This window comes from Saimiri boliviensis, chromosome 13 (genome assembly GCF_048565385.1).
Source record: "Saimiri boliviensis isolate mSaiBol1 chromosome 13, mSaiBol1.pri, whole genome shotgun sequence".
NCBI lineage: Eukaryota > Metazoa > Chordata > Mammalia > Primates > Cebidae > Saimiri > Saimiri boliviensis.
The window spans coordinates 30,483,343-30,503,901 of NC_133461.1; the positions used below are offsets into that span (position 1 = coordinate 30,483,343).

The following is a 20,559-nucleotide window of genomic DNA, read 5'->3' on the forward strand; positions in this document are numbered from 1 at the left end:
TATCAAGCTCATCCAACCCGCCTCATTTTATTGCTGCTGTTCTGTTTTGGTTTTAGACGAGGAAGGGGCTTTACTGGCCCAACCAGAAACAGAAACTAACAATCCATGACTGTATTCTCTCCTTGGGACACCCCTGCCTGCTCTGGCACATCCCACATTTTGTCCTGGTTGACTATGTTCACCCGTGCTGTGAGCTGTGCTTCCCGAAAGGAAGGGAGGCCAGTTGTCCTCTGTCATGCCCTGCTTTCTCCTGGCAGCTGCGACTGGCCATACTTTAGGTATAACATGTATAATGATAAGGTGTCTCAGAAGAGGCTTCTCACCACAGGGGTTATTTTCATGAGGCTAACAGAATGCAGACATGAAAAAAGTAACAAATGTACTTGCATTTATATTTATATTGCATGTATATTTATATTGAATATTGCATTTATATTTGCATTGAATTTAAATATTTATAGGTGAAATGGCTCTCAGATATACATATATAGGATGTTAGTATTTTTTTAATAAAAAGATCAAGAATTACAAATGGAAGGAAACTTCAACTATGGTGAATGAGTAAGGTCAGGAAGCAAAATATACCACAAGGCCCCCACTCACTTGCTGAAAATCGGCCACAAAATTTGTTTTAAGCTTCCTAGTAGCCAATGCAAAGTGTGAGTCTATCACAGAGTCAGAGGATTTGAGAGACAAACCAGAGCTGCTTCTCAGCAGAAGCAGTGAGAGGTCCTTGCCCCACAGAGGTGGGTCCTGTTCCTGTAGCCAAGGCAACAGCTGGGTTTGTGTGGCTTCTCATCCTGCCATTGTATTCTGCAACTGCATGTTGGCAAAGTGGAATTCAGTAAAATCAAGCCTGCGAGAAGCCTTGCAGCCTTTGCTGAGTACCTGACACCAGCTGCCCAGTGAGACGCCTAACTCCAAGAGTCTTAGGGGTCCAGAGAAAAGCCCTATCTTGTAAGCCACGCTGTGAATTGCAGATGAAATTTGGCAAAGCTGAGAGGCAGGAGGACCATCCTTGCAGTGGACAGGGAGCTCTTATGCAAAGGAGGTGGCTCAGAGTCCTAACCCAGACTTCTGTGTGTGTCTCTGCAGGGCTCTGGCTGAGAACATGGCCAATGACATTGATGAGCTCATTGGCATTCCCTTCCCCAACCACAGCAGTGAGGTCTTGTGCAGCCTCAATGAGCAGCGGCACGATGGCCTGCTGTGCGACGTGCTCCTGGTGGTGCAGGAGCAGGAGTATCGGACCCACCGCTCCGTCCTGGCTGCCTGCAGCAAGTACTTCAAGAAGCTCTTCACCGCCGGCACCCTAGCCAGCCAGCCCTACGTCTACGAGATTGACTTCGTGCAGCCTGAGGCTCTGGCCGCTATCCTGGAGTTCGCCTATACCTCCACGCTCACCATCACTGCCGGCAACGTCAAGCACATCCTCAATGCCGCCAGGATGCTGGAGATCCAGTGCATCGTGAACGTGTGCCTGGAGATCATGGAGCCTGGCGGGGACGGCGGGGAGGAGGATGACAAGGAGGACGATGACGAAGATGACGATGATGAAGAGGATGAAGAGGAGGAGGAAGAGGAAGAGGAGGAGGACGACGACGATGACACGGAGGATTTTGCTGACCAAGAAAACTTGCCCGACCCCCAGGACATCAACTGCCACCAAAGCCCTTCCAAGACGGACCATCTCACGGAGAAGGCCTATTCAGACACCCCCAGGGACTTCCCTGACTCCTTCCAGGCTGGCAGTCCTGGCCATCTGGGGGTGATCCGGGACTTCTCCATTGAATCTCTGCTGAGGGAGAACCTGTACCCCAAAGCCAACATCCCCGACAGGAGACCCTCCTTGTCTCCGTTTGCTCCAGACTTCTTCCCACACCTCTGGCCAGGGGACTTCGGTGCCTTTGCCCAGCTGCCTGAGCAGCCCATGGACAGTGGGCCACTGGATCTGGTCATCAAGAACCGGAAGATCAAGGAGGAGGAGAAGGAAGAGCTGCCCCCGCCCCCACCACCACCCTTCCCTAACGACTTCTTCAAGGACATGTTCCCTGACCTGCCTGGGGGGCCTCTGGGCCCCATCAAGGCAGAGAACGACTACGGTGCCTATCTCAACTTCCTGAGTGCCACCCACCTGGGGGGCCTCTTCCCACCCTGGCCCTTGGTGGAAGAGCGCAAGCTGAAGCCCAAGGCCTCTCAGCAGTGCCCCATCTGCCACAAAGTCATCATGGGGGCCGGGAAGCTGCCACGGCACATGAGGACCCACACCGGGGAGAAGCCATACATGTGCACCATCTGCGAGGTCCGCTTCACCAGGTGCGCATTGCAGCCTCGGGTGCGGGGGACAGGGCCAGAGGCCATGGGGGACAGCAGAGTCGGGCAGGGAGGCTGGGGATGGCGACAGAGACCCAGAAGGATCCCAGACACATGCAGGCTCATGGCTAGCAGGGGTGCTAGGCATCACCTGGTACTGTGACTTTCAAACCCTTTTTAGGGGCTGCAGTATTTTCTCAGATACAATATTAGGCAGAAACCCATGACACAAAACAGCTAAGAGCAGGACTGTTCTGGTTGGGACAGAAGTGAGGCGCCTCAAGCATCTTGGTTGCTTGGCTTCCCCATCTTCTTCCAGCTGTAAATTCATGGAACCCAGTTGGAACGGCTGGCAGTCCCAGATGGAGTGCTGCCCCTTCATTTTATTTGGAGAAGCAGCTCCTGACCTTGATGAAGCATGTTCTACATGCCAGGGGCCATCCTAGGCACCGTAAACATACTCTCACCACAGCCAGGCCCTGGGAAGATGGGAAGATGGTGGCCTTCGTTTACAATACACCTCCCAGTAGCTGACCACGAGTGTGTGCACTGGAAAATGGCAGAGCTGGGACTGGCATCCCAGTCCCTGTGTGACAGCCAAGTCTGTGACCAGGAGACTGCAGAGGTGCCTGGTAGGCCCTTTCCATCATTTTGGGGTCAGACCTAAAGGTTGGGCCTCTTTTTATGTTCCCCTCTTTGCCTTTCCATGTTAGGAAGGGGGACAACTTTATGCTGTTATAAAATGTGAAATTTGAAATCAATACATTATAAACCTGTCATCTTTCATAGACCCTGTCCCATTCAGCAAGCGTATGTTGCATACCTCCTCTGCACAGCAACTTTCGCAGTCAAAACTGATGAGTGGGTTCATGTGGGGTCAGACCTGTCCGCTCCCAGCTTTGGAGAGGGCTCACTTTTGGAAAATACCGACTGTTGGTGCTATCTGTGGTTCCTGGCATGAGGCTGATCTTCTCAGCCCTATCCACAAATGGGAAGGATTCTAGTGGGTGGCCTGGCATCAGGGCTTGGTCATTTCAGTGTGTCCTGTGTGCACAGAGCCTGGCGATGCCTGCCCTGTGACCACAACTTACTAGACCAGGTTCCTTCCCCACACTGCCACTTTCCCTCTCAGATAACTCACCTGGAGAGACCCACGCTTATTCCAGTGGTGCTGCCGCTGCCCCACTTCCCCTTGGAAATATATCTTTGGGAATTGCTGGCAGCTCATTCTTTTGATTTTCCTTAGTGGGCCCAAAGCTTCGGCCTGAGGATGCAGTACAAGTTTGTGAATGAGGGTGGATATCCAATCAGGGACTATGCTTATCCAGAAAAAATTTTAAAAAGATGAGTCCTCTAAAGTCATGAGACCTGTTCTCTTGGGTGGCTTCGAAACTATCATTGGCAAAGAGTTTCAGAAATTCGTTCAGTGGACAGTAGTGTGGCTAAAATCGCTCTGCTGGCTCCTCTGATGACTGCTTTGAAGGACAACACTGATTATTTCCAAGACAGCCTTGGGGTCCTGCTCACAGCTGCTTCTGTGAGGAGAACCCCAGACAGCATCTGTCCCGGATGCTTCCAGTGACAGTAGAAAGAGAAGCTGCAGGAGCAGAGGGGCAGGGCCTCACAGACCCAGGATGTGCCTTCCTTGCCCTTAGCAGTGAGCTAAGCCAGCCACCCGGCAATGCTGACGGCAGGGCGCCCTGCTCCTGTTAGCCCCCAGAGCAGACGGACCCAAAGCTCCCGAGATTCCCTCCCCTTGGATGTCCCTCAGTGACAGCCCTGCCACCCCAGTGCCACTGTGGTTGATGCTGCCCCCTGCCTCCTCCTGAATTCACCTTAGCCCCACAGAGCCAGGCAGAACACCTGGACAGGCTTTGCAAAAACACAGAAATGACCGAGGGAGATAAACCAGAGCACCATGTGAAAGCCAAATTCAGGTGCAGCTCACGCGTCTTCAATGGGAGTCTGGCTTCAGCCTGAGTCCCAGCCCCTGCCTATGACTTTAAGGTTGCCAGGAAGCTCTGCACAGGCCCAATCAGGAAAGCCAGCCATGTTATCAGCCCGGAGCATCCTCTCCTGCTAACACAGGCTCCACCTCCCTCACTGCCCATGGCTGTCCCCTTGGCAGATGGCTGACAGGAGCACTTCTCCTGTCACGGGAGACTCGGGCTGGTGACTCCAATTCCAAAGGGATCTGTGTCTCAGGGTACCACACGGTGGCCCTGCTGGCACCCTGAGCCCCCACCTCCCTTCCTTCCCCACTCCCTTTTCTCTGGCCCACACACAGCCTTCTGTGAGGTCCATACCAGGTCTGGACGGTCTGTGTGCTCTGGTTTTTTGTTTTTGTTTTTTTGAGACAATTTCAGTCTCATCACCCAGGCTGGAGTACAATCACATGATCTCAGCTCACTGTAACCTCTGCCTCCTGGGTACAAGTGATTATCCTGCCCCACCCTCCCAAGTAGCTAGGATTACAGTTGTGCGCCACCACGCCCAGCTAATTTTTGTATTTTTAGTAGAGATGGGGTTTCACTACATTGGCCAGGCTGGTCTCAAACTCTTGACCTCAGGTGATCCCCCATCTCAGCCTACCAAAGTGCTGGGATTACAGCTGTGAGCCACTATGCCTGGCTTGTGTGCCCTGTTTTAAGGGAAAGTTTTAACCTTGCACAGTCACTGCTGGCAGACTCTTCACCCTCTGGACCCTGGGACATTCTCTGGGAGTGGGCCTCCTGGTTGGGGCAGCAGTGCTGTGTTGTATAGGAGGGTGACATTCCGGTTTCCTCCCTCCCAGCACATTCCTGATGGTCACTTGGGATGGCCTCTGTCTGCAGTCCCCACTCCCGGCCAGGTCTGCAGTGGGGCAGCTCTGGTCATCCAGCCATCTGGCCTCGGGCTCCTCCTGCTCCAGAATGGCGGCTGTCTGGCCCCAGGCCTGTCTCCAGCTGAAGCCAATGCATTCCAGACCCCTTGGCACCCCACCACTTGTCCCCGCTGGGCTCTGACCCTCCCAAAACAGATCAGACAAGCTCTTGGGTCTCTCTCTTACCAGGAGGGGAGAAACCGAGGGCGGGGGGAAGGCAGGGTGGAGGAGATGGCTGCTCCTCACTTCAGAGGCTTTATTGCTCATCGTGGGCTGCGGCTGCCCTTGTGGGGCACTCGCCATTCTCCTCCCCTCACATTCTCCAGAATCACTGGGCCTTTGCTTCTCACCCCATCTCTGGAGCTGCCTGGCAAGAATTCTTTTCGGTGCTTGAAGAGCCCCAAGCATGGTCTGTCCAGGTTGAGGCTTTCCTGTAATTCTCTCTGTGACCAAAGCTCCCTGCAGGCTTTCCACGGGGACCTTCTTTTTGGCTGAATTCCCCGTTAGGATTCCTAACACCTGCTCCTTCCACCTGGAATCTCTTCAGCAGCCACTTAGAGCGGTGACAGCCAGCTGCCTTTTTGACATAGAATTCCCAGACTCCCTTCCAAGGCCACGCCACTGAGACTGGCCCCTGTAGTGTCCTTCTTGTCCCCCAGCAAGGACCCAGACATGCTGCCCTCAAGCTTTCCTCTTGGAAATGATTTCCCCTTCTGGAACCAAGTCTTTCCTTCAGCACAGCTGAGCTTCTGCCCTGGCAAAGCCCCATTTCCTCCCTCCTTGATGCTGAGAAGAGCTCAGGGTCCTGCGACACTCCTGTGGGGTGCTGGAGAAGCCTACCCTTCCCCCACATGGTGGCCCGTTAGCCCAGACTCTGAGTCACAGCCTCCCAGATGCCAACTCCAATGTCCACACCCCATGGGGACGTCACTCCTAACGACCTCAGCAGCCACAACCAAGGTGGAGGGCATGAGGACCCTTCCAGCAAAGCCCCTCAACCCCTAAGGCCCTGCCCACTGCTGTCATTCTGTGGGTCTGGAGAGGAGAGACAGAGTCCCCCCCACCCAATGGTATTGTCTGTTCTTTGGTGTCAGAAATCTCACCTCTGAGGCAGCTCTAGATTTCAGCCAGTCCTACCAGTTGTCCCACCACTGATCTGTTCCAAATATGAAATATCCCTAGGCAGGGCCTCAAAGGCATCAACCAAACTGTTTCTTTGGCCCCATGCTGTCCCTTCCTAGCTCTGGTTACCCCATAATCACTGGGGCTCCTTTTGCCTGTGCACTCCCCTTGGCTTAGTTCAAGGGCACTGTTTTCTTCCTGGGAAAGGCTCGTGCTAGCTAGAGAGGCAGCTCCTGTCCCTTCCAGGTCCTACTTGAGACACAAAAACAGCTCCAGGTCATAGGGCAGAGGCAGTCTAGACCAGGATTACCTCAGAACCTCTTCATCAGGGGTCGTTTCCCTTCTCTTCCCAGAAAGTTGGGAAGCCAGGAGCCAAAGGTTAAGATGGCAGCGTTCTGCCAGAAGTGACACGTAGGTCAAGCCTAGAAGAACAGGAGCCATGTGATCTTGGGAAGATAAAGCATTTGTCTTCATGCATAGGGACACTGCTGAGCTTGGTGGGTATTTTCTCTGTCCACAGACATCCCAGGTGGCCCCCCGCACACCTTTTTGCCCCATTTGCAGCCATCACTGCCAACTGGGCCTGGCCCTGGCCCTGTGAAAGCCTCTGCACCTTCCTCCTCTTTATTCCCGCCACATGGGTCCTTGATTGCAGGCCACAGGGACTTGCCTTCCACCTCCCCCAGCCCTTCTGTTAGGAGCACCCAGAGAGCATGGCTGGCTGGTCTCCCTCCTGAAGCCCCTGCATCCTGCGGAAGCCTGGCTCCCAGCAGTGCCCCAGCCATGCCTGATGGGGACAGTAGTAAAGGCAAGAAACTGCAAAATGAGAAGAGACTGGCCCCAAAACAGCAGAAGTCCCATGGAGGGCACATGGTCCTGGGCGGGGATGGGCCACCCGTGCAGCACAGTCACTCTCTGACAAGCCACGCTTTCCAGGTCCTGCTCAACCCCGAAGGCTGCGCCTTTCCGTCTCCACCACCCTCCTCCACTGCCAGCCAAATGCTGACCAGCTCTGTCCCCCATGGCTGCCTGCTCTTCAGACAAGCCCGCAACCTGCCTTTTGCTTTCCCTCTGTTTTCTTTGTAGTCCTCCCACTCCTGGCAGCTCTGGGAACCCTATTAAGATAATGTAATGGCATTAGCAGTGGTAGCAGGAAGAGCGTGTCTCAAACCATCCGGTTACAAGAAGTCAGGGTGAAGGCTGCTGGGAAAGCATTATCCTGATTGGGAGACTTTCTGGAGGCCACAGACTTCAGGCCGAGACCCTGCAGCCCTTTTCTGTGATTCTGGGAATGAGCTCATGGGGACTCACGCATTCTTCCCAACAATGAGCTCTCCAGGCTGGAAAGGAGCGTGTAGACTGAGGCTGGGGGGGGTGTATGTCCTTGACTGTCCCTAATGCAGAGAAATGGAACGAGATGGCAGACAAGGGGACCAGGGCCAGAGGAGAGCATGTCGAATTTGGAGTCAGGGACTTCTGAAATTGGCCCCGCTAGTCAGTCACCAAACGTGATGAGCCTCCTCTCTCTCTACATTCAGTGTTGTGCAGAGTATGAAAGAGCATCCCACGGGTTCTCATCAAAGCAGGTACCAGAACCCTCTATGCCACGTGCAAGGAGGAAGAAGGCTAGGGGTAGGAAGGGGCACCCTGGCTCTGCACTTGGCCTTCTAGGAAGGCCCTAAGGGTGGAGCATCAGTGCCCAAGCACAAGACATGCACACAAGGGAAGGAGCCAGGGTTTACCAGGCATCCACCCTATCATGTGATGGGCTGTGCACTGGGGGGCCAGCAGTCCCATTCATACTGGCATGATAGGGCCAGTCTCTTGTCACTCTATAGTCCTTGCAGGCCACAGGTGTTCAAGGATGCAGAGTTGGCCAGTGTGGGGCAGTGCACCATGGGGGACAGGCAGGAAGCTGGCAGAGTACATGGGAGTGAGCTTGCAAAGAGCCCAGAAAGCTGCGCTAAGGGGTATGTGAGTACATATGCCACTGGACAGGGGAGGCCTCAGGAAATTTTAAGTGGAATCTCCAGACCTCCATTCCTACCGAGAAGTAACTAATCTCACCTCCTGAGATTCAGACTAGAACCTATTCCCACTAAACACACGCTGCTTCCACAAGCAGACTGAATTTGTAAAAGAGCAAGGAAGCCAGCCAGCCAAACAGACTCCAGAAAGAAATTTGGTAGACACCCACTACCCAGATGCAAACACTCATGGAGCACCAGCAGTCCCAAGGATGCAGCCCGACCCCCATTTAGAGATCAGGAAACTGAGGCCAGACCAGAGAAGGGACCTGGTCCAGGTCTTGGAGCATGCCCAGCACCACCTCCAGCACCAATGCGCATGTCATAGTATCCACAGGAAAGGTCAGTGTAGAGGAGGAGGCCGTGTGGCCCCTGACCTCCATTCCCTCTTTGGTCCTTGCTTTCCTTATCTTGGAAGTAACTAGCTCCATGTTTTCAAGGTCCTGAGAAGTGTACTGCTAAGAGTGTAGCTCACGGGGTGCACTGACTCAGGCAGTGAATCAGAATGTGGTCAAGTGTGCCTGGTAAACTAGATGATCCTCTGAAGTTTTTTTCCAGAACTGGCTTATCATGAGCTTTGCACACTCTTCCCACCCCTTACCCCCACTCCCACAAAGTGTCACGGTTAAGGAAAGACAGCTCCTGCCCAGGGCTGAGTTCCTCCCATTGGCATACCCCAGTCCTACAGAAAGCTGGCTACTGGCGCCCTCTCGTGATTGTTCTGGTCTGCCCTTTCTGCATCAGTCCTTGCAGGCCACAGGCTGGGAGTCCCTCATGTGAAAATCTAGCCTTCTTCATCCCCAGAATAGCTTACAAACAAACCACAGCCAGGTAGCCCTCCAGGTTTCTTTGCCCCTCACCAGCTGGATAGCTTTGGGAAGCGCTTGACTTCTTCAAGCCTCCTTTCTGCCTGTGTCCAAGTGAGGAAATTACACCAAGTGTGTTGAATCTAGCTCGCCCAAACCCAGATTCTCTCCATCTGCCCTGGACAATGATGTCTGGTGATGTCTGGGGCTAGGTTTAGCTCTGCACAGAGAGGTTGAACAACTTGCCTAAGGCCACCCAGCAAGTTGGTGTTGGGTCTGGAGCTACAACTGGGACTCCCAGACTCCTAGAGGGGCCCTACCTCTATACCATAACTTGCCTTTAAATAATGAATTCCCAAGGTCATTGAAGTCACGTATTTACTTCCCCATAGCAGGTGTTCAATAAAAGGACATTGTAGGCACCTTCTCCATGCTTCTTACATAAGTAGACCAATTGCCACAAAAATGGGACTTATTTTAGATACACTAATGAGAAGTTTGGGAGACATTTGAAAATTTGCCACTTACACTGTCTATTGTTTGAGAGTGACCTCAATGGTCAGTACTACTAATTATGTGTAATAGTGGTTTAAAAAAAAAAACCTACCTTGGCCAGGCGTAGTGGCTCGCGCCTGTAATCCCAACACTTTGGGAGGCCAAAGCCGGCAGATCGTGAGGTCAGGAGTTAGAGACCAGCTTGACCAACATGGTGAAACCCCATCTCTACTAAAAATACAAAACTTAGCCAGGCGTGGTGGTGCATGCCTGTAATCCCAGCTACTCGGGAGTCTGAGGCAGGAGAATCACTTGAACCTGGGAGGCAAATGTTGCAATAAGCCGAGATCACACCACTACACTGCAGCCTGGGCAACAGAATGAGACTCCGACTCAAACGAACAAACAAAAAAACAAAACACCTACCTCATAGGTCATGGTGAGGAGTAATGAGATGATGCATTTAAAGCCCCGCTCAGCTGATTCTGAGCCCTCTACCAGGCCTGGTGATGGAGCCCAACTGACCACCTAGCATCAGTGTTTCCATCAGAGCCTGGATGAATTTGTGAAGGCCCAAGACATATCCCTCAGAACCGGGAAGCTGCGTCACTCCAGGGGTACAGATGGCACTGTGCACCTGACACTTCCATTTTCACAGTCACAGTGCCACAGTGAGAAGAGGCCTTGACTCCCAGGCCTGCCATGACCCTCTGGGTGAGCTCGGCAAGTTTCCCGGCTGAGCCTGTTTGCCCACCCACATGGTGGAGGCTTTGCCTGGACCAGTGGTCCTCAATGTGGGGTCCACGGACCACCACCAGCAGCAGCATCTGACAACCGGTTAGAAATGCAAACCCTGTCCCTCTCCCTACCCAGACCTACTGCTCAGAATCTCTGGGAATAGGGCTCAGCACTGTTTTACTGCGTCCTGATCATGATTCAGATGCATCCTTAAGTTTGAGATCCACTGACCTAAATGGTCTCTGAGGTTCCCTTTCTCCTCAAAAATCCAATCATCTAGTCTAGGTGAAATCTGGGTTACAGAGACCACAGTATGCTGGTAGGGGGTGGGATATCACAGTAGGCTACTGTGTAGCCTGGGGGTGGCGGGTGGGTTGTAGAAGCAGCAGGAGCAGTGGGATGTGGAAGGGAGGAGGGACCCCACTTCCCTTCCTCCCCCCCTCGCAGGGCCTCTCCAGCCTTCCTGTGAGCACAGGTGGGAGGACTGGATCTGCCCTCTCTGCTCCTCCTCCCACAGCACCTGCCAGTGTTCATGGGAATATCCTTTTCTCTCCTGCTCTGCCCCTGGAGAACCAGTTTGAAAATGAGAGCTGGTGAGACCTCTAGTGGTCAGGGGACACCAGGAGCCTAGGACCTGCACCTGCTGTCCTGGGATTATGTTAAGCAGGGTTTCAATCCGGCCATGTTAATTAAGGAGGACGCCTGGATTCCACATCTGCTCTAACCTCAAAGCAGAGCCTGAAATTATAGGCAGATGCTCCACCCAAGCCACACCTGCAGGGAGGAGGTGGGAAACTAAACACAGAGCTTCCTGGCCCATATGGCCCCATTGGGGAAGGCTGCGAATTATCCCAAGAGGAATTCCTGCAGCCCAGCTGCCTAAACCTGAGCAACCTTAAGCTGGTTTACCCAGCGCTCAGTCTTTATGAAAACAACCCCCTGATGTCAGTTTTCCCTTCAGGCCACCAGGAGGTGCATGGAATTTAGTTCACACCAACCCAGATGCTTGCCATCAGCCCTAGACAATGAGAATGGATGTCTGGCTCCAGGTTCAGTTCTGTGCAGTGAGGTTAAGTAACTTGCCTGAGGTCACCAGCAAGTTAGTGGTGGGTCTACAGCTGGAGCAGAGGCTCCCAGACCCCCGCTAGGTACCCCACCCTACATCATACCTTACCTGTGAATACTACTACTTAAACCCTGAAAACTTTTGCCCTGGATTAGGCTGCATTCTTGTCGCACCTGGCTCTATTGTAAAACCCTGAAATTGTCTGCAGACAAAGAGGAGAGCCCAAGGCTTAGGATTAGAAACCAATGTGCAGGAGGTTTGAACAAGGTGTGCCCAAGCTTCAATAGCCTCCCAGATTAGTGCCAAACGCAGACAGATCTCAACAGCCCAGGGGCTGGGATGGGACCACGGGCTTTGGGCCAAAGCATATGGATGAACTGGAGGGAAAGCATACGGCTGCCTCGAAGAGTGGGTGTGAGATTAAAGTGCAATCCAGTATCAGCAGAAGTCGCTGCACTGTTCTAGGACTAAGGTCAGAATGCTGACTTCTGGCAAAGTATCTTCCTAGCAAGTCCATTTTCCAGTATGTGAGACAAACTCCTAATAGAGTGGGAGTTTCATCACTCTAAGCTCGGGTATAAAAGGAGTTTGAGGGAGTGGGGCTTTCAGGACACTGCTCCTTCCCCATCCCTTTAATCCAGGTGAGTAACCGTACCTGTCTAAGGTGGGGCAGCAGTTGAGGGTAGATCTAGCATGAGATTTCTCTCTAGTAGGGAGCCTCCGCCGGTTCTGGAGGAAGGGGGAGCAGAAGGTTAGGAGTGGCTCCTGGTGTTCCGTGCGGGACTGACCCCCAGTCTCTGCATTGCAGGCAGGACAAGCTGAAGATCCACATGCGGAAGCACACGGGTGAGCGGCCCTACCTGTGCATCCACTGCAACGCCAAGTTCGTGCACAACTACGACCTCAAGAACCACATGCGCATCCACACGGGCGTGCGGCCCTACCAGTGCGAGTTCTGCTACAAGAGCTTCACGCGCTCCGACCACCTGCACCGCCACATCAAGCGCCAGAGCTGCCGCATGGCGCGGCCCCGGCGCGGCCGCAAGCCCGCCGCGTGGAGGGCAGCCAGCCTGCTCTTCGGGCCCGGCGGCCCGGCCCCCGACAAGGCGGCCTTCGTGATGCCGCCGGCGCTGGGCGAGGTGGGCGGCCACCTGGGCGGCGCCACCGTGTGCCTCCCGGGCCCCAGCCCCGCCAAGCACTTCCTGGCGGCGCCCAAGGGCACCCTGAGCCTGCAGGAGCTGGAGCGGCAGTTCGAGGAGACACAGATGAAGCTGTTCGGGCGCGCGCAGCTGGAGGCCGAGAGGAACGCGGGGGGCCTCCTGGCCTTCGCGCTGGCAGAGAACGTGGCGGCGGCGCGGCCCTACTTCCCGCTGCCCGACCCGTGGGCCGCGGGCCTGGCCGGCCTCCCTGGGCTCGCCGGCCTCAACCACGTGGCCTCCATGTCTGAAGCCAACAACTAGGCGGGTCCCTGTCGACTCCAGCCCTCCAGTCCTCCTCCCTCCAGGCCCGCTGTACCCCACCCCACGGATCTGAACTTTTCATTTTAAAAACCCAAAGGGAAAAATGAAAAAAAAAAAAAAAATACTAGCAGTGATGGCATTTTCCCGGGCTCCTAAAGCAGCGGCCTCCTTTTGCTGGTGTCTGAGAGGGGCGTCTCCTCCCAAAGAGCCTGGAGCCCGGGCCTCCCCCCTCCCGGCTGTCTCTCTGGCTCTCATATAGAAACTTGCACTGGCCCATGCCACACGGAGCTGGGTGCCCAGCAGCACTTAGGAGGTGGGTGAGTTACGAGCAGTCAGGGGCGGTTGGCCTGATGCCCAGCCAGGCAGAGCAGGACGAGGGTAGGGGCTGGGCATGCCCCTTGGTTAAGCCCCACCCGCTGTAGTAGAGTCTCCGCCAACACTCCTCTGAGGGCTCATTTTCCAGTCTCCAGTGGCCCCAGGATCCTTTTCAGAACTAGCCACCTGCCACCTAGAAAGAAATGCTCTTTGGCAGGGAGGCCTCCTGGAGTCAGGAACCAGGCTCTGGGAGGCCAGGGCCATTTTTCCCTTACCTGTCCTGTGACCTTGACAGGTCAGCCCTCTGTAGCTCGGTGTCACCTGACTATTGAAGGGGCTGGTCACTTAGGTTCCCTTCCTCTGCCCCTAAACACATATACACCTGTCTCCCCAGAGAATCCTGGAGAGGACAGAAGCTTTGTACTCCCCAGGTCCATGGGGGAAACAGTTTATCTTTCTGGACTTAGTTTTATCACATCCAGCTATTACCATATTCGCATAGGTGAGAACTATGGCCATACTAGACAGAGGTCACAGGAGACAGGGGAGCTTCAGAGTGTCACCGAAGCCCACAGGCAGCTCTGGGAACTCCCAATGCCACCCTACTTTCCCTGCAGGCCGCTGTTGATGTCTGGACCCCTGGGGGCACTATTTAGTGTTTACCCCATCTCCAATGACCCCTCCAAGGCTGAGCAGGGTCTTGGGGCTCTCAGGGCCAACATCAAAGAGCTGGGGGCCAACTCTCAACACCTAGCAACTGTCTCTCCTCACCCTGATTCCTGAAAACAGACAAAATGCCTGGTTTTCTCGGGTTTATCTGTTTGCTTTTTGAGTTATGGGTTCCTCAGGGCACGGCATGGCTAATGATGGTCCCCTTTGTTGTGTGAGAACCCCCTCCATCTCTTCGTCCTCCCTGTGGGGGTGGAGTATTTGGGTCCCCTTTTTTGGCAAAAGGGCTCAGTGCAGGGAGGCAGAAGCCTCTGAGGCTTGAAGGGCACTGTGACACTGTGACTTAGGGCTGCCACGTGTCCTCCTGGTTCACGAGTTTGAAGCAGGTCCTGAAAAGGAAGGCTTTGCTGGCCCCATGCCTTCCTGACCTTCTCTCTCTTTCCCTCCCCTCTCTGTTCTGGCTGAGTTTGCTTTGGTTTCTCAGCAGCCCAGAGAGGAGTAGGGTTCATCCCCAGGGAGAGCCCAGGGCTGGAGTCCCCAGTCCCTGTGCTGTGGGCACAAAGAGACTTCAGCTCTTCCTGTCGCCTTGGCTTTTTCCTGAGCAAACACAACAAACAAAAAGGCCGAGAAGAGCACAGACTCTGTCCCTGTCACAGCTCTTCAGAAGAGACCCCTCCGATTCTTTGTACCACCGGATGCCACTCCAGCCTGCAGGATTGCTACACACATACCCTCTGTCCTCAGAAGTCATCTACCTGGGCAGCCGCCTCTCAGATTCCTGTCTTCATTTCAGACCCTTGCCTCTGAAGCATGCCCGTATCCACCAGCCAACGTGCCCGCGTTCCCCCCTTCCCCAATCAGCCAAGCGATTGGGGCAAAACCAAACTTTAAAAAAGAAAGGAAAAGTGAATAAATTGGATTCCAGTGGTGTTGGGGCTTTCGTTTTTATTTTGTAAAGGTAATGACTTCTTATAAACTCAATTTTTCAGATGACTGGTTAGTTCTTTGTTTTTTCTTAGCTGCAATTTGGAGTTGTACATTGTAAAATATCCAAAGATGTTGAGTACTGTATGATCAAGAACTTGAAGCAAATGGGTTGTGGGGGGAGGGGTGGTTGTGTTTTTATTTTGCTTCAATTTTTTTTTTTTTTTTTTTTGATGTTTCGATTTCCCTGTCTGTCTGTGGGAGAACTTTGGAATTTTTTCTATTTATAACTCCTTTTTTATGTGATTGCTCTATGTAAAATGACACTCAACAAAGTTTGCCTTAGTGATTCAAGGGACAATCTTCCATATCTTTGGTCGCACGCCGCATCCTGCCGAGAACAACTCTCAGCTAATTTTCTGGCCTATTTATTAAACAGTATTAATTGACTTGATTAAATTATATTGAGAGTCGCACTTCTGTGAGATGTGACTTCTGGAAGTTCACAGGACAGCAACAAGCCAATCATAAGGTTTTTGACTGGTGGGTGTCAACCTTAAAATAATGTCAAAGACACCTTTACAAAACAAACAAAAGCCTTTGACCCTTACTTAATACTTTAAAGGACAGTGCTTTGAGTAAAAGTGAGCTACGCTTGATTAATTTCCTGGTAAGATGCATTCCCCCTTCCAGCTGCCATTTCAGTTACTCAGGGATGTTGCATGGTAGGGAGGGCAGAACTCAGTTCTCAGCAGTCTCTTACATTCCAGTTCTGCAAAGCATGGTTGGATCTTAAGCTTTGGGGCATCTGTCGGCCTAAGTGCAAGGTGTGCATGTGTGTGTGTGTGTGTGTGTGTCTTCACACACGTGTGCAGCTGCAGCCCCGGGTGTGTGAGCAAAGGATGTCCTTCCAGCTCCCCAGCCTGGCATGCGGAGTGGGCTCCCGCTGGCCTTGCTGCTGTCTATGCCTGCTTCCTCTCACTTCCTGGCACTGGAGTTGGGCTTCTCCTCCTTTCTTCACCTGAGCCTCTTCCCCAAAGAACGTTAGATCCTAAGAGAACCTACGGTAAGGGAATATACTTCTGTCATTGGATGGGGTCAGCTCTACTTAGAACCCACAGCCCAGACTCTTGGTAACATTGTTTTCTAACTGCATTTCTGGATAACCAAGGGTCAACCCAGAGCCTCTTTTCTGTTTTTGATTCCTTTCTTGCCATAGTAGGCACCTTCTGTGCAGCGTTTCTTGGTACAAAGAAGAGAACAGATCTGAGTTTCCAATCTGGACTCCTCCAAGCTGTGTGGCCTCAGTCTAATCACCCTTCCACTCTGGTCCTCACTTCCCTCACCTCTAGTAATAAAGGAAATGGAGTCATCAGAGCTTCTCGAAGTTCTCCACCTAAACATCCCTCAGCAGAGGGGGCCAGCTGGTTGGCAAATTGGGAGCAGAACCCTAAAGAAGCAGCCCTAAGTAACCTATCTAGTGTAAAACTCCTTTGGGAAGGGAGTCTCCTGTTTTGGCTTTGAAATTCATGCTTCTGCATTCTGTTACATAACACAGACGCATCTGTCTTAATATGAAAACGTTTCGATCAACTTGCCACTTAAGTGACTTGCCTTTTTCCCAGAACCTTCTAGTGAAGTTGGAGTGTTCCTTGGTCACCCTACAGCTTTGGGAAGCCCCAGCCCATGGCTGAGGGCTCGGGAGTAAGCACAGCCCACTGCAAAAAACATAAGGCCAGAGGCTCAAGAGTTTGCTCAGCTCGGCCATTCTAGGATCATGTGGTCCTCACCCTGGGGGTCAGTGTCCACTGAGTGGTGAAGCAGGTGAAGATGGACAAGGGGTAGGGAACTGGGCCCAGTTGACCCTGACCCCTGGTTGCTCCTGGATCTCCTGTGAGTAAAATCTCCTTCTAGCCCTGATCAGGTGGGAATCCCGTGGACCCCGGCCATGTGAAGCCTGCTCCCTGGGGCCTCAAGATGCTAAGGGAGGTAGGGTTCTGACAGGTAAGGAGCCTTCAGTGGAGGGAAGAGGGAGTGAAGGAAGGAGGATGAGGCCTCTGAAGATAGGCCAAAAAAAATGTGTGCAACTTTCCTAGAGAAGAAGGCTTAAGTGATACAATCAAACAGGCGTTGGGACTTCTACAGGTGTGTCAGGGAGGGAAAGCTTTCGCCAGAAATTTGGCCAACCCCAGCCAATAGAAGAGGGATCCCAGGAGGCAAGTGGGTGCCCAAAAAACAGAAGAGAACTTCCTAACACCTGGAGGTGTCTAAAGAGGAACGAGGTCCCTTGTGAAGGAGTGAGCTCAGTCAGGGCAAGAGTTCAACACTGCCTTTCCAGAGTGCTGGAGACCAGGCGCAGCGGCTCAGGCCCGTAATCCCAGCAATTTGGGAGGTTGAGAAGGGAGGACTGGATTCCTTGAGGCCTGGAGTTTGAGATTACAGTGAGCTGTGATCACACCACTGTACTCTAGTTGGGACAGAGCGATTAAAAAAAAAAAATACTGGGGAGGAGAGTCTATAGGGTGCCTTCCATCAGGCATCCCCAAACTTTTTACACAGGGGGCCAGTTCACTGTCCCTCAGACCGTTGGAGGGCCGCCACATACTGTGCTCCTCTCACTGACCACCAATGAAAGAGGTGCCCCTTCCTGAAGTGCGGGGGCGGGGGGGGCCGGATAAATGGCCTCAGGGGGCCGCATGCAGCCTGCGGGCCGTAGTTTGGGGACGCCTGCTCTAATTTGTGGAAAGGTGAATACACATCCCCCATATGACTGTGGAAGAAGAACCAGGCCAGAGTGATGGGGGGGTGGCGAGTGAAAAATCAGCACTGGGCAGGTTCACAAAACTCAGCTTGGGGGCCCGGGGCTGCCAGTCCCCATTTCCCCACCAGTCACCTACAGCAAGTTAGGGCCAGAGAAGGGGACTCCATAGAAAAACCCTGGTTCTTATTTAGAGCCCTCAAACATTTGACAAGAGAACAGTCATGACCCTACTGGAAGTAAAACCCTCGTCTCAGGCCTTCGTCTGAGCCAGGCCTGCCCCTTCCTGAACCAGGACAGAGCTCTGTACGGACCCCACTCCTCCTTTCCTGGAGCCTGGACAGCTTTTCCTCCCTGAGGGACCCCTGAGCTCACTGCAGAATGGGCAACCAGCACATAAGGGGCTCTTCCGGAACAGCGCACAGCCAGGTGTCCCTTACGTGGCCTTTCCCCTCTGAGAGAAGGTGAAGTCAGGGCTTCATAAGGGCAAGTGAGCACAGGGTCAGGCCCCAGCTGGAAGCAGGAGCCAGCGGGGTTGGGGGCCTTACAGGAGGGAAGGGCCAGGCAACTCACAGGCAGAGGGACCTCCAGGGGACAAATTCCAGAATGAGGTTTGTATCCAGTGAACCCCTCCGACTCCCCCGTGTCCTCCTTTTCTCTGTTCCCAGTCCCTCTTCCTAACACAACTACCCCTCTCTGGGTGTAGACACCCTTCCTTTCTCTCTGTCCAAACCGGCCCTGACAGGAGTCACCAAATGTGAACGTGACTCAATGGCTCCCTCTCCTGGCCTTTGCCGCCCCGGCTTCTCAGTCAGGTGGAAGAAAGGCTCCTCAGCAAAGCACTGTCAGATCACCAGCAGCACACAAGCCCGTTTTCTCTGGACAGAGGAGCCTTGAAATTGCAGCCTTGAACAGTTAGCGACCTCGTGGCTCCTGCCCATCCCTCCCTCGCCCCGCTTCCCCGCTCAGAAAGGGATGCGGAATGCGGGAAGCAAGCAACTAACCTTCCGCTCCTTTCAGGTTTGAAGGCTGAGAACCGAGTCAGACACGCATTTCCATACATTGTTGGAAAGAGGATTCCCTGGAGAGATCCCGCTCCTTTTCCCTCCTTGGCACACCCTGGGTAGTGGTTGCTGTGACCTTGAATGGCAATGCCCACGTGGCCTAAACCAAAACGTATGGGCCCAGAAAGAGCCTGACATATAAAAATAAAACATCTCAAATTTGCCCTGGAAAACCTGGAACCTGATCACTTAATCTGCAGACACACACACACACACACCCCACTCGGTCACCAGACAAATGGTGCACAGGCTGATGTCATCGCTCCTTGTAACAATAGGAGACACAGTGCATGAGCAAGGCCCAGCAAAGCCATTTTCCCCACAAGCCTGCCTGCTGGAAGATGCATAATGCACACTCAGATTGTCCCTTGCAGCTCCCGTCTTTAACCATCAACTCTGACCCCAACAACAAAAACGAAAGAACAAATAGGTTTCCAGAATAAGGAAGGCAGGTAGAGTGAATTAGACCACTTTCCCATGTTCCTCTCACAATTAATAAATGAAACATGCACTCTCCGAGTAACGTAGGTGCCTTCTGCTTTCTGGGATTCCATGAATCTTCTGGTTTCCACCCCAGTAAGCAGGTATCAGCATCCCTATTCATAACAGCTGGAGTTTTTGTCAAACACTGGAAGCCACTTCAGCTAGCTTAAGTAGAAAAGGCATTTATTACAGGAAACTAAGTCTCTTTCAGAATTTTCACAAGAGCCAGAAGAAAGTCAAGCTGGCAGAGCCACCAAGATCAGTTGTCCAGGTTGCAAACTGTACAACACCATTACATTTAAAGGCTGCCATTGATTCAGACATTTGTATACTAAACAATTGTCCAGCAGAGGGCAGTCAAGCATCTTGAAGGGGTGCCTAATTGTCTAATTTGCACGAAGCCAAATTAGAGGGGAGGGGAGTGGGAGGGGAGGGGGAGGGGAGTCAGGGTAGAAGGGAAGAGACCAGGGAGGAGAGGAGGGGAGTTGGGGTAGAAAGAAGGAGAGGAGGGGAGGAGGGTTAGAAGGGAGGAGAGAAGGGAGGGGAGGAGGAGAGTTGGAGTGGGAGGGTGGAAAGGAGGGGAGGCCAGGTAGAAGGGAGGAGAGGAGGGAGGGGCGGAGGGGAGTTAGGAAGGGAGTCAGGGTAGAAGGGTGGCAAAGAGGGAGGAGAGGAGGGAGGGGAGGAGGGAGGGGAGGAGGGAGGGGAGGGGGAGGGGAGGGGGAGGGGAGGGGAGGGGGGAGGGGGAGGGAGGGGGAGGGGAGGGGGAGGGGAGGGGGAGGGGAGGGGAGGGGGGAGGGGAGGGAGGGGGGAGGGGAGGGGGAGGGGAGGGGGAGGGGGGAGGGGGAGGGGAGGGGGGAGGGGGAGGGGAGGGGGAGGGGGGAGGGGAGGGAGAGGAGGGAGAGGAGGGAGAGGAGGGAGAGGAGGGAGGAGAGGAGGGAAAGGAGGGAGGAGAGGAGGGAGGGGAGGAGGGAGGGGAGGAGGGAGGAGAGGAGGGAGAGGAGGGAGAGGAGGGAGGAGAGGAGGGAGGAGAGGAGGGAGGAGAGGAGGGAGGAGAGGAGGGAGGAGAGGAGGGAGGAGAGGAGGGAGGAGAGGAGGGAGGAGAGGAGGGAGGAGAGGAGGGGAGTTGGGGTGGAAGGGTGTAGAGGAGATAGGGGAGGAGGGAGGGGAGGAGGGGGGGGAGGAGGGAGGGGAGGAGGGAGAGGAGGGAGGGGAGGAGGGAGGGGAGGAGGGAGGGGAGGAGGGAGAGGAGGGAGGGGAGGAGGGAGAGGAGGGAGGGGAGGAGGGAGAGGAGGGAGGAGAGGAGGGAGGAGAGGAGGGAGGAGAGGAGGGAGAGGAGGGAGAGGAGGGAGGAGAGGAGGGAGGAGAGGAGGGAGGAGAGGAGGGAGGAGAGGAGGGAGGAGAGGAGGGAGGAGAGGAGGGAGGAGAGGAGGGAGGAGAGGAGGGGAGTTGGGGTGGA

The 20,559-nt window shown here is 53.8% G+C and overlaps 1 protein-coding gene across 5 annotated transcripts in view; it reads left to right on the forward strand.

Moving 5' to 3' along the window:
- ZBTB7C (zinc finger and BTB domain containing 7C) overlaps positions 1-16,391 on the forward strand; it is a 380,371-nt gene extending 363,980 nt beyond the window's left edge. For 4 of the 5 annotated variants that reach the window (XM_074383493.1, XM_074383494.1, XM_039463856.2 and 1 more), the window contains 2 exons: positions 1,096-2,316; positions 12,239-16,391. In XM_074383493.1, coding sequence (XP_074239594.1) covers positions 1,096-2,316; positions 12,239-12,890 — 1,873 coding nt within the window. In that variant the 3' untranslated portion in view covers positions 12,891-16,391. The remainder of the gene's footprint in view (positions 1-1,095; positions 2,317-12,238) is intronic. The other variant, XM_074383495.1, reaches the window with a different exon arrangement.
- Positions 16,392-20,559: the final 4,168 nt, after the last annotated feature.